At 37.8% G+C, this 14,285-nt stretch overlaps 1 protein-coding gene across 3 annotated transcripts in view; it reads right to left on the reverse strand.

Annotated features, from left to right (window-relative positions):
* The window catches only part of WDR26 (WD repeat domain 26), a 31,357-nt gene that overhangs the window by 15,473 nt on the left and 1,599 nt on the right, over positions 1-14,285 (reverse strand). For 2 of the 3 annotated variants that reach the window (XM_040611391.1, XM_040611390.1), the window contains exons 2-8: positions 13,397-13,496; positions 13,222-13,278; positions 6,503-6,639; positions 5,823-5,920; positions 4,878-5,034; positions 3,175-3,231; positions 119-257 (exon numbers count right to left, since the gene is read on the reverse strand). In XM_040611391.1, the coding sequence (XP_040467325.1) occupies positions 119-257; positions 3,175-3,231; positions 4,878-5,034; positions 5,823-5,920; positions 6,503-6,639; positions 13,222-13,278; positions 13,397-13,496 (745 nt within the window). The remainder of the gene's footprint in view (positions 1-118; positions 258-3,174; positions 3,232-4,877; positions 5,035-5,822; positions 5,921-6,502; positions 6,640-13,221; positions 13,279-13,396; positions 13,497-14,285) is intronic. The other variant, XM_040611392.1, reaches the window with a different exon arrangement.

Below are 14,285 nucleotides of genomic sequence, written 5' to 3' on the forward strand. Positions count from 1 at the left end.
GGTGGGCTGCAGTACATGTTAGCCTCTCCTACAAAAACCAAACCAGCCTAGCGAGAGAACAGCAGAGAGAGAAGGGAAAGACAAGTCATACACATTTTAATGCAAGTCGCACACTTACTGGATCAACCTGCCATATAATAACAGTTGTGTCCTTAGATCCTGTTGCTAGTTTAGTGCCATCATTGGAGAATTTACAGAACCACACTTCATTACAGTGCTCCGTTAGTATCTGCTGTGTATAGCATGGGAACTGTTTCCTGGGAAAAGAAAGGGATGTATTTGCAGATTAATAAGCCAGCAGCAAGAGATTTTTTTTAAATCAAGCTTGTAAAAACTAAAACAAAAAAACTTAAATGCAAGACCAGACAACTTAGAAAATTCCTCTATTAACAGCTGCTTCGAGTAAAGAATGAAGTGTCTTATCTGTAAAGAGCTCACACCACCAAGCAATGATAACTAATACTGAGAATGCAGAACTATTCTTATTCCACTCTCATAATCTGTTAGGCTTTCATACAACTTGGAATAAAACTGACCTCATCAGAACTGTAACAGCTTACTACTATACACTATAACAAAGAAAACACTGGACTCCAAACCGCTTTGAACCCTACGTGCGATGTTTTATTTACATGTGAGGTTACTGTAAGTATCTAACTCAGTGGTATCTTGCTAAAGTCTTTAGAAGCGATTTTTACATAGAAGTTGAGTAAAAGAATATAGTCTTATCTCTTTTTCTTGAATGTGATCTTGCAATAGTAATTTCTTTGCCTTCATTTTGTGCCTTTTTCACTTTCTTTGCAGAGTACTACATACAATATTTAAACAACTAACACGATACCGTCACCAGCTTTCAACTTCAACCGTTCGCCCTCAAAAAGTCTACATTAGTTTGTAAAACACTAAATGTTTATCAAAAAATATTTATATATAAACTGAAGAGGTCTCAAACATTCCTTTAGAGCTAATATTTAACATTCTAGTTACACCGAGGAAAAGCTAACAGTCAAAATATTAAGTTAGGGAAGAACTGGGGAAGAGTTTTATTTTGTTTACAGCTTGCCTAATGTTTAAGAATTTGAGAGCTACAATAAAATAAATGTAGGCTTCTACAGCAGATGGCTGCTTTTACAAGTAATACCGCAGTAACTACAAGTTGATTGTTCAGATGCACTAAAAGGTAGTCTCTAACGACATTTTTTTCTTGAACTGCAGGGATGCTGAAGTGGTTTAGTCGTCTGTAGAGTTTTTATGCTGCCCAGCGCAACACACCTCTAATGTGACACAAGGACACTAATGTTAACAACAATAATCTCCATGAATGTGCAGTTGTACTCATCACGAGATAAACTGGCCAAAAAACCCTCAACCAAACCACCCAAAAAACCCCCAAACCCCAAACTTACTTCCTTTTAAGTTTATGTTTAAAAATATAGTTGTGGTAGCCAGGCTGACAGACACCTGGAAAGCTACTTCTTACCCGCAGCTAGGAAGTGTTCTGCTTACTACAGTGTCTGTAACCTCTCAGTCCACTGTTTTGGTTTTTTTTTACTAGAAGATGCTTCCTAGTTCATGTTTAAAGACTATCAAGCGGCACTACACAACCATGCAGTCCCGTATTTCCTGTCTTATGGTACAGGAAGATAAACAAAATGTACATATACATCTCTGTAGTTGGCTTCCTTGAGTATGTCTACTTTTTTATGTTTATAGAGAAACACAAAGTCTGTTCTGCTCCAGCTTTAGGCTGACAAGGAGCTATCTAGTTGCCACTGGAACAACACTGAGCCCAAGGTAAAAAGTCCCACCCATGAAAGACGACTGTTTTCCTTGAAATCAAAGTGCAGGTACACAAGCCCTTACGCAGATATGTACACCTACACGAGAGAGTTTCATTATTACTTAGTTATATTGTAGTAAGTTAGTGTTTTTCCTCAGAGAGCAACAATTTGCTCTTGAAAGTGATAGTCTTTATGGATAACTCAGAACGGGCACACCACGACTCAGGAAAGCCTTTTCAGCCTATTTAATTTTTAAAAATACTTTATAGAACAATAACTTGTGTATTTTAAAGCTTAAGAAAAGCAGCCAAGGTTCTGTAGACATGAAAAGCAAACAGCATAATGCTGGAGTACAGAATTTTCATAGTAAGGTGCCCTTTACGTTCCTAAAAAGGGTAACAGGCACTGTTGATACAGCTGCTCTGCACATATCCCAATACTGAATTATGCTATTCACAATCCAGCCTGATCAGAGCGCTCCCAAAGTTCTCTTCACTTCACTAGCGAAACATATAATCCAGGCAGTTTGACTTCACAGACAGCAAAGCATACCTCAAATCCTTCTGTAGGAGGAAATACAGCAGTCTCAAAACAGAAAACCAAAAAGCAGTTGTCTAACAGTTTCTGTGTTTTGGTAATTAGATATTATTGTAGCTCCAAAGTTTGGGTTTCTTCTTATTTTGAAGTGTTTCATTACAAATTGTTCTGTTCAGCAGAACACACTTGTATCATATTGTTAACATTATTAGATACTTTAGTATGTGATCTACTGTATTTACAGAAGTTCAGATTTCTTAATAAAACGCCAAACAGCTACTTCTTTGTTCCCTGTACCTACAATGGAAGATTTATTTCTCAACTGCCACAATGGTTCTGTCTCAGAAATGCTGCATTAAGCTAGTACCTTGAAAGCTGCAGCACTCACCTCTCATTTGGACTTCACTGTTTGTTTGTAAACTCAGACTGAAAGCAAGACAAAAGAATTTGGGGGGTGGGGTGGGGGGGGTGGGAACCCAACAAACAAAACACCCAACTAAGCTGAAGGCTCTCAAACCCCAAAATGACCACCCCCAAAAGCATCAATTCTCTATTATCAAAGTCTCAGGCACAATAAAATGAAATCCCTCACCTTCACTCCCAGTGGTTTCTCCCTCTTATCTCCTACACTTACAAAATGATTAAGTTTTTGTTAAACATTTTACCTATTAGTGCAATTCAAGCATGCTTGATCAAAACGTTGCCAGAAGTCCAAAACAGATTAGTTCCAACTAAGAAGGAAAGTTGTCAGTGTTCTACCATTTCAGTAGTACTGAACTTAAATTGTCTAAGCTATTAGACAACTGTTACTTCTGTCAGTTTAATCAAAATTTGGCTTCCACTGTCTTTAACTCACCTTATTATGCCCAAGCATGGCAGCATGTACAGCGCACCACATACTGATCTCAGACCCCTGCAACAGGTAGGTACAATAGGTTGAGTTGAGGACAGAATGGAAGCCTTTATTTTGAAGTGGGTTGTTTTGGTTGTTTTTTTAATTAGTCACGAGTATCTATGTGTGTGTGTACATACCAAATATGCAAGCTTAGGAAGTATCACATTAGGTTAAAAAACCCACCAAACAGTCCAGATTTGCTGCCTATAGGATCTTTTAGATCTGGTTCTACCTAGTCTGACTTCAGTAAACCATGCTCTCTGGGGTTTGATTAATCACATTAAACCCCCTACAGAACATCCAATGTTATTTATGGACTTGCATAGTGATTAAATTAAATCTCTTTCCATTAGTCTGATTTTAAGACTCACTTCTGAAGTTGGGAAGCCACAATTCCAGTATGTGGTAATTTTCAGTAGCTCAAAGTGGGGAACAGTCAAATATCCACACACAGACATCAAACTGCTGAAACCATGTGATGTAGCCAAGTTGCAAACCAGAAAGTAGTCTAAAACAGTTATTCAAATACATGAAGTGCCAAAAATACTAATTTTAAAACCTTAAGATCGCTACAGTGAAGTATTACGGAAGTCTGCATCTTTATAAAACAGACTCGAAGTAACCCAAAAACCTAAGCAGCTGCGTTCAGAAAGTTTCTATATGCAAGTTTATCAGTGTTTAATTAACTTCCTCAGATGAGCTAACCTTAGCATGGAAAGAATCCCCCCATAAGCCCAAGTGTTAGTCTGTTAGATGAACACACAAAGGCATCATATACAGCCCTCATTTTCTAGATGTCCTAGCCCTCATTCCCTTATTACACCATGCACAGCAGTTTTCCACAAATGCTACACTGAATTTTTAGGTCCTTAGCAGAGTTTTGCTGGATGAGGAAAAACCAGTCAAGTCAGCCATTTGTTAAAAACAAACATCTTCCTGCATCATGTCTACCAGAATATGGCATTTTGAAGATTCAGAAGCAGCATCAGTTTTGTTTTAAAAAAAAAAAAACACAACCCACCATTATTCAGATAGTCTTAAGAGCTAATACATAGGTATGAAGATGTTCAGTTCTTACTGTCTTACAAATATGAGAAAAGTTCTTCATTCTTCGTATCATTCATATGTTAAACAAATACCTATTATGCATTTCTACTGTTTTAACCTTAGTGACTAAATGCACCTCGTTGTCCACTATCAAAAGTTGAAGCTGAAAGCTGACTGCATAAAGTATGCTTTAGTAGGCTTTCTGCATTCCAGTAAGGTTGAAGACAGTCTGGAGAAGTAACATACTAGTGATTCTCCAGTGAAAAAACACAGCAATCGTGTGTTAAATGAAAAAGCAGACTGGCTGTCCAAAGTTACAAGAAACAAGCAGCTAAGGATTAGCCTAGTAATATATTCTATTCATACCCATCTGATAAATTTTTTAAAGCTTCAGTCTGACCCCATTTCACCATATCCAGCTACCAAAGTGTCTTATACACACCCTCTCTACTCCCCCACTGCCACTCATTTAATGTGAATTGTCTTTTCCCAGTCAACTTCTGTTAAACCAACCCAGATTAATTTTCATGTTCCTTCTAACAGTAGGTACAATTAGATTATTTTCAAAGACAGAGAAAAGAGACTGTTGCCCATCTTAAATCGCAAGGGTTTCTTACCTACTACAAACGTGATCTATTAGCAGCGAGACAGAATCTAGATTACTATCTAGTTTCGTATTATGATATAGGCACCGGTCCCGTTGTAGTTCCACAGCCTGACGTAGCAGGTTCTGTAAACGCCTCGGAGGAAGCATCACTGATGGGGGTAGGTACGCTTTAAAAGAGTTATTAAGAAAAAAACAAACAAACAAACATAATCAAAACCAAGTTACAAGGAAAAGCGTATTTTGACTTGAGTGTTTCTGGAAGAGACCTTAGTAAATAAAGCTTAAAAGCTATAGGAAAGGAGGGCACACAGCTTGTCAAATTTACAGCTACACCTCTGGAATTAGAAGCATGAACTTCTGGAAAGCAGAGCTATATGCAAGGTATTTGTAGTTATCTTTATAGTGTATGTTGACCTGACACAAGGTAAGCACCACTTACACAAGATTCAGTATTTAACAAAATCTGTACAATTATAGACCAACATCAGCTGTGTTAATTTAAGGAACACTATCAAAATAAAGAATATCATGGGGTTTATGACTGACACACAGTATTACACCAGCCACAAAAGAGAAGAGAAACTGTAACTCATAGCAAAGTCTGAGACCACTGTCAATCAGCACTACTATCACAGTGGTTACAGGCCATGCTGAATTTCAGCCTCTCAGTACAGCTCTCCCCACCCCCTCTCCGAACCACACATTTAATCACCAAGCTATACTACTGCTGCACGCAGCACAGCTAATAAAGTATTTGTAATAGCAGCTCTTACCAGAGACAGAAAAGGTTAGATATAGAAGGGTAAAGGCACCTAAAGGCATCCCCATTAGCCCAAAAATACAACAACAAGCACCAGCAAATACAGCTGAAGTCAATTCCCTGGGATATGTCATTATGTAAGATGTACTAGATTTACAGAGGTGGAAACAAATTCTAAACGCTAGACCATCTTACTCTGGAGTTTGTCCAAAAGTTTAGATCTGGAAGCTGTTCCTTTCCCTTCCCACTCTGCTTTTGCACGCAAGTCTTCTGCATGGCTACACATCAGATACCTGTTTAAAAAAGCGTACACACACCAAGAGACCAAGTCTTTCTGGAGCCATTCTTTTCACTTGTAAGCATGATACATCATCAAAACATTCTCAATGAATAGATAGAAACAGGTGACTTTAGCTTGAGACTGACAGGGAAAAGGCAGGGACCTATTCTACACAAACATGCATCTTCCTCAAAACAAATGTCTACAAATTGGCAATAAAAGAGGAAAAACAAAACCAACAATTTTAGGGAAGACAAAAGAGTCTTATTTTCATCTAAGAACAAATCAGACTATATTCACCTATTTATTGTTATAACAGGCTAACAATTCTCAAGATCAGATGACCATACATATGTATATATTAATTTGGGTTCCAGTACTACAAAAGTAAATCATATTCAGATTGTTTTCAAGCATCTGAAACAGAACACCGTGCACTGGACAGTCGTCTTTACTCACCACTTGAGCATATCTCACTACAGCTTATCCATCAACCGGATAATAGCTTTAACTGAGCTTTTATGATGTCAGCTATCAAAAGCTATAGAATTCTTAAGAAAATTCCACTGAAAGTTCTCAAAGTCCAAACACTTACCCACTGAGGACATGAATGCGTTCTGTATTATATTTCAGAGGCGTCAGTTCACAGCGTAGAACCTGAAGTGCCTCCAGGACCTTGCCATCCTCCAGGTATTCCAGGTACTTCTGCTGCAGCAGCAAAAACTTCATCCTCTGACATGACAGAAAGCAGCAGTCAGGGGAAAAAGGTTGACTGAAGTTTCAGAAAACGTTTGAGCCTAAACAGAACAGTAGAAACCATTCTACTATGCCCTTCGGAAATACAGCTACATGTAATGTTTCATTACTTAATTTTTTTGCTGGGTTTTCAACAACATTGCATCAATTAAGTTATTCATGAATTTCCTTCCTGCCTTATGGGGCTCCAAGTATCCTCCTACCTCATTTCTCAGACACCCCCCCCCCCTTCAATTTGTCTCATTTTCATACTCACTCCCTTTTCAGTCACCAGTCTTCAAAACCTGAATTAGACAGGCTTTCCGATTCTACATTCTATCAAAAGGAAAAGTGCCCAAAAGCAGCTAATCACATATTTAAGACTGCACGACAGCACAGAACACAACAGGCCAACTCAACAAGTTCTCATACTGCTTACATAGAAGCTGACATGGATTGTTTGCATAGCTGCATAACATATAGCAATAGTAAATTGACACTGCCTCCGGTTTTGTTTTGTAGGTCCATGTTAAGTTGTCAGGATTACAGAAAAAAAAAAAGTAGTTTCCTATATTTTAGGAATCATTTCTCAGAATTAATCGCTGCTATTTCATAGTGTTCCTTTCATCTTGTACAGGTATTTGGGGGTTTTTTTTGTTTTCTTTTAAAAAATAAAGCCTGTTATTCTAACAACCAGTGTCTGAAAAAAAAAAAAGATTATCAGGCTTTATTTACTATATTCAAAAACCTGAAGTCCAAGAAATTTCTAATACCAGTTTAGTAGAAACACAGTTCGGTTGTTTCTAGATCAACCCAACTGCCCTGCGTCTGGACATCACCTTTACTGCTAGCAGTTACCAGAGAGAAAAGACGTTTTTGGTCCACAAGACTCACAGGTTAAAGAGGAAAATGTATATTATCAGTGAGAAACTGAAGATTAAATGTAGCAAGTTATATTTGCTTCTCTAATGAATACACCACCAGTTTCCTCTTCTTTGTCAGACCTCGGGCACCTCGCTATTTTCATGCTCATATTTGGTCAATGTTTACTTAGTTTCAAACACACTGCTAACCTCCTTAGGCAGAGGGCTAATTGGGAAGTTTAAGATACTCCTGTCCTATGAAAGCTTACGCAAAAGTTGAACACTTCCTACATGCAAAATCCGAAGTTAAAACTTAAAAGCAGTTTTAACTTCCAGAAATGTTCAATTCTTCCAAAAGAATAAAGTTTCCACATACAGCGCTATTAATCTACCACACAGCTTTGTGAAGCATAAAACATTGCACAGTAAAAGTGATTTATGGTCTTAACGTGTCTGTAGTACTCTATTGTCCTGCACGTGACAGGCAAGGCCATTTTACATTCCCTATCCAATTCTTCAGTTTGTATGTATTTGGAATAGTTAAGAGTATCACTGCACAGGTTTTCCAGGCAAGACAACATTTTTTGGTGTTGAGACACGTAGAAAACCAAAAGAAAGATATCCCAATTACTTACAACCTCAGTGGCTGGTTCCATGCTGTAGGCCAGCAGACCTCACGCTGTTTGCTTATATACTAGCAGCAGGAGGGATAAGAGCTTCCTCTCCCAGCTGTGCACGTGCTCACCAGGATGCATGGAGATGCTCAGGTAGTAGTCACATACTGCATTTTGCTCCTCTTGGTCACCTCACACTAATGATCACCACCAGATCAAAAATAATCTGATATTTCCAGTTTGTAATAAGAACTATAACCCCTCCCACTCTTCCTTCTCCATTCACTGCATATAGTATTTATTAAATTTATATAATCCTCCCCTTAAATTGTGATAACCATATCTGTATCCAATTGCTCTTTCTCCCTCCCCACTTCTAGGACTTGGCATGTTAATTTCATTACTTAAGGGGAAAAAGTAAAAAGAGCCGAAAACCCTAAAAAAAAAACCTTGTGTTTTTTTTTTTTTTAATGCCAGTCCCAGCAATTCCACAGAAGCATTACAGGAACTCTACCACACAGAATGTCGTCATCAAGTTACCCAGAGGTGTAACTTCATTTTTTTGTTAGTCATCAGTACCACATGTGACTTTGGTGTATTAGGAATATAAAAGCCCCCAGAACAACACAGTACTGTACACTTCATGCAGGGGTCTACTGTTAAGATAATTGAGAAATACAATAGAAGATAAGCAGTTTTAAATTGTAACTTATCTGCAGTAAAAGGCAGAGAACAGAGTAAATGTTAATAGGGAAATTAAATTGATTTCCTAAGCTATTTTCATAACTGCTCCAAAACTTGTCCTACAGCATACTCAAACAATGGCATGAATACAGCCTCCTTAAGGCAAAAGTCACACTTCATCGACATCATATTTCAAGTAATTTTTTTCTACCAGGACACTCACAGCTTCCTACTATTTTTGTGCAACTATTGACTTTGCTGACAAATATATTTCATTAAACAACTGAATTTTGTCTTAATTTTCTCTCAGCTACGTATATGCCCTACTAACAGTGCTGCTAATTACTTCCAATACCATCTTCTCATGGTAGACAAGACCATTTTGAGTATATCATCTCTTCTAGAGCCCCAAACAACCTCTTCTAGAAGGAAAGAGCTGTTCATAATATTGGCACCTGTAAAGCAAAAGCAAACACCCCACTGTTTAAGTAGAACAAGTATAAAACTAATCTGACACAACGTACCCACAAGAATAAGCTTACTCATTCTCCATATTCTTTAGCTGCCTTCCAAAGAAGGGAAATAAAAATTATCATAATCCACATTATGCCATGTACAACACAACAGAAGTGCCTGGGATTTGTTGTTAAAATCTCAGTGTCTGCAATGGAAATTCGACATCTTTACACCCTTTACTGTTGAATAATTTAAATTCAGACACCACCATCGCTCAGCTTATAGAAAAGATTCTCCACCCTGCAGGACCCATGGAAGCATCCAATTCACCAGTTTCAGTGCTGTACTCTGGCTGATTTTGTTCAGTTATCACTACTTCATTCCATCTTTCAACTCTATAGAGACGATGAGGATGAAGTACATTACTTTGTTCTTTCTAGAAGCTATAATTTCAGTTGAAGCTGGGGGCAAAGCTAAGAGAGTTAATAGATTTACAGGGGGCTTTTGTTTGGTTTAATGTATGTACTATAGCATTTTGCTTTCTTCAGACTACAGCCTGTGATTACCAACTTGAATGTATAGTACTTTACTCCTTCATTGTCTTAACTGTTAGTAGGAAAGGCTCTTTTAAATTTTACGTTCTATAAGTTTTGCATGCACCATGATTCACCAGCACTAAGTAACAGAGGGTAAAAGACTCAGCAACACAACTGTGAAAATAATAGGACAAGCATCATACCAGTGTCAAGAAATTGGGCCATTTTCATCACTGGTTACAGCAGCAAATCTTCACAAGTTTAAGGAGTTAAATGCAAAATTACCTCATTTTAGGATTAGTTTTTGGTATTGTGTTTGACCTGCACATCTTAACAAGCTCCACAACAGTTTTACTACTGTACTAAGTTCAAATTAATTAAGTAAACACTGCTGAAACAGCTCTTCTTTGAAATGAGGAAGGTAACTAAAAGATAGTTTTAACATCAGCTGATGTTTCAAGACAAACTCGAAGCAGTAGCTATCTGCGTATAGCCTGCAGAACTAAGACCCCAATTTTCATTCCTTCATAGTCCTTATTACTTTGATAGTCTTGGAAAACTGATAAAAGCACTTAAAAACCATCCAAAACTTAAACGTAAGATTTGATACGTAAAGGGCAGAAAATATTCTGGCCTATAGAATTTAACAAGGCTTAAGCCTTGTTGAATGTATAGATCCTGTCACAAAGTAATTAATTCCAATAGGGAACTGCCCTTAATGCTTGTAGCAAGAGGGACACCATATAAGCAGGTGGAGCCCTTTGCTCAAACAACAAGATATAGATAACTTTTCATGCTGTATTGCTTGCTGCAGGCTGTAAACCTCCAGAACTGGGGAAAGCACCATTTAAGTAAATGAAAACGAAAAGCAAAGAGGACAATTTGAAAGTATATTCTAGATTACTATAGAGGAATAATCTCCAGATTTCTTCCTAGGTTCAATTAGTTAACCAAGACAGACACCATAATAAGCTCAAGTAGCCCTAAAGTAAGCAAAACATCAGGCTGGCTTGAAGCTGGTATTTACAAGTGTTACTCAAGGAAAAATAACATGCTTTAATCAACTATAAAGTTTTCCTACAGATTGTCTCAAGACAGCTGTATCTCATATGCTGTAAAAGTAAACATGACTAATCACACACTATATAGCACTCAGTTGTGTTGACACAACTGGAAATAGCAGTATGTCACCCCTCCCCAACATATCAACACATAGCATCAAAGGCTTACAAATTGAGATCAGCCCTTTCATGTTTAGTGTTTTCACCTGCAGAATTCACAGTTCTTTGCAGAAATACAAGAGCTGAATTTTCAAAATACATACTTATCCTCTTCACTGACCAGACATTCCAACCAGGACACATAGCTGCTTGTATTTTGTCCAGGTCATATTAACTCTTAAGGAAAAGAAACCCAAACAAACAAACCACAAACCAAAACCAAACCACCAAACACACACCCCCTAGTTTGTTAAACACTCTCTGCCATCTAAACTTTTAGGTACCCATTCTTCTGGTATGCACACATTTTTTAATCATCTAGTCATACAGTATGAGTCAAGAGTCAGGAAATCCAATTTTCCATTTTAAAGTTACCTGGAGCAGCATCTTGTTTGGACTTTCCCTAATCAAGACATTTATCATCTTTGTTAGCTCTGACTTTGTTGCAGTCAGGATTACCTACAAAGCATAAAGCATCCCTCCTTACCTGTCATGATCTTTCACTAGTTTTCCAGGTGCTGACTATACTAACACCCACCCAAAATCTCAACCACGTACAAAAAAGCCAGGTGGTGAGAGAGGTGGAGCCTGGGCATACTCAATGGAGCTCACATGGGCTCAACTTATCCTTGCAAATCAGTACTAAACAGTATTAAATGTCTTATGTGTGTGTATCTACTTTATATGAGGTTTATATAAAGGAGAACAACTTTAAGAAGAAAATAGTTAATATTCAGTTCAGGTGAAGTTCTGTTTAAATCAACTATTTTTATTGCACCAAGTTTCATTCAAGCAGTTAGACATCAAAATTAAAGAAGAGCATGCTTTCAGAGCCCTCCCAAAGGAAAATGTCCCCTTTTTCCACAAATTAAGTCCTCCAAAAAGTACACTGCTAGTACTCAGTTAAACCTCTTGACTCCCTGACAGGTAAAACGCTTCAACACTACAGAGTAACTTGATAACTTCAGCAGTTAGAAACATGAGGAAAAAAATCTCCTTCAACTGACCATTCATAGTCACATACAGTGGCTTCATACTTTGTCTCCACAAACTACTGAAAGCTGCATGCAATATTCGAAACTACTTGAACAGTAAATCTTACCTGTATCAAGTCTTTCAAAAAGAAGAAAGTGAACTACTAGTCTAACTAAGAGGTATAAGCTTTCACCAAATGAATAGAACAGAATGTAAACTTCTCTGAAGTACCCTCTGATGTTTTGTTAAACATCTGTTTTTCCCACTTCACTTCCTGTTCTCTCTTTCTCTCCCTCCTCCACCAGACAGGAAATTGTCTTGACAACAAATGAATCAGCTAGAAGTGGAGCTAAGCAGCCATCAGCTGATTCTTCATTGTTTACAGTCACAGACACCTCAAAAAGCCCGGCTACTGTTTTCTTTCTAAGTGACCATAGTTGCTCCAACTTCATTTCATTTAAATAAACATTTAAACACAATGGAACAAGCTGTTTGAAGAGCTAGGTACTGATTTTCATCAAGATAAAGAAAAAAAAATCAAAACAAGATATGCTTTCCTCAAAGTAACTGAAATCATAACAACACATGCTGCAATTGTAAAGTCACAGGATCTACTAACCTTTTATTTCTAGGTTCACCTTTTGACAAAAAGAAGCCAGCCAAAGAGAAAAAGCTCTAAATAAAATCCCAAACAGCAATACAAATGCATTTGCTCTTTAGAAGCCATCTGGAAAAGCAACAGTATTGTTCATGGTGTATAGCAGCCTCTATATTCTTGTAATGTGCTATTAAAATGCCAACTCCACATTAGTACTACTGCATTTTATTTCTAAACTTCTCTTCCCTCAAGAAAGCCTAACTCCTATCAACACAGAGATTGTGAGAAGTATTTCAAGTTTGAAATTAGTATTCAACACAGGCAGCTTCTACAGAACCTGGCCTATTTTATGACTGTTACAGGACTTATATTTTGTCAGTTAAGTATGTTTAACAAAGTTTAAGCATTCAGTACACCAAATATTAGCCTAAATACTTTTGGGCTTCCTATCTCATTCTAAAAAAAGAATAAAGAAGTTCAGATTAGTATGACGTTGGAGATAGCATGCAAGCTGCTTAAAGTAAACAAAAAAAGAAAACAAGAACTATAGACAACCAACTCCAAAGTGAAAGATTACACCACTACAATTAGTCCAACTATACAGCTCTGAAAGAGTTCAAGTGTGCCTCTTACCACAATTGCATGCGGAGAATGCACTAAGGCCTTAAGTTCATTCAGGTCGTTCTCAGCCTGCAGAAATTGGCATAAGGGGAAAAAAAAAGTATATAAGGAGAATGGATTTTGAATTCTCTCACAGATACTATAAATTTAAACAGTGGTTAATACAGTCCTATAAGCCCTACGTTACCTTATCCCATTCTCCTTCCATGACATGATTGCGGAATTTGGTAGCAGAAGGATGTTCTAAACGACATCCTGACTCTTGCATGAGAAGATCAACAGTCTGGCTGCAGGAGAGATACAGTGTAAAAAAACCCGACCAGTTTTACCCTCACAAATATACCGCCTGCTACGATAACAGTTAACCATATTTAAGAGTAACTTTATTAAAGAATACTATGACCAGATTCAGCCGCTTGTCAAAAAAAAAAAAAAAAAAAAAAAAAAAAGACTGCCTTGGTTGGCTGAGACAGGTAAACAGCTACCTGTATCTAAAGCAAGCTGTCAAGGAGCTTGAAAACTTTGCTGAAGCACCATGAAGTACGTGACTTACCAGCCACCACAAACAGCCATCTCTGCACAGAAGAAAAACTTTATGAAGATACAGACTAGAAAGCTGTTAGCTAGTGCCTACTGCCCCCTGCCCACCCCCCCCACCCCCCAAAAGAACGCAGAGCTACTGCATCTACAACAGGCCTAACTTTTTCTTCTTCATCACGTATTAAAAGACTGGCTCCTTAAAATAAAATAAACAAACTCGGGAACCTGTAGCCCTCCCCCTTTTACACTAAAAATAGCTTATTTACTGTGGTGTCGTCTATGAACAGTCACGAGTTGTCTGCTGCTGTAAACTTGCCTCTTGTGTCAGAGGCAATTTATTTTATGTGCTAAGTTCTTTATAATTGACCCACTCCACAACATTTTGAAGACTTCTTTTGTGGCAGCTGCGTGAAGACTTCACAGGACTTCTTCCAGCCTCCTTCCAAAATTTACGAGGTGTTGGCTTTAAGCTTTACTCACAGAGTCAGTGTTGTGATTGAATTCTTAAGACTTCCCCCACTCAGCCGGGCGATTAT

The sequence above is a fragment of the Falco naumanni genome, chromosome 12 (genome assembly GCF_017639655.2).
Source record: "Falco naumanni isolate bFalNau1 chromosome 12, bFalNau1.pat, whole genome shotgun sequence".
Taxonomy (NCBI): domain Eukaryota; kingdom Metazoa; phylum Chordata; class Aves; order Falconiformes; family Falconidae; genus Falco; species Falco naumanni.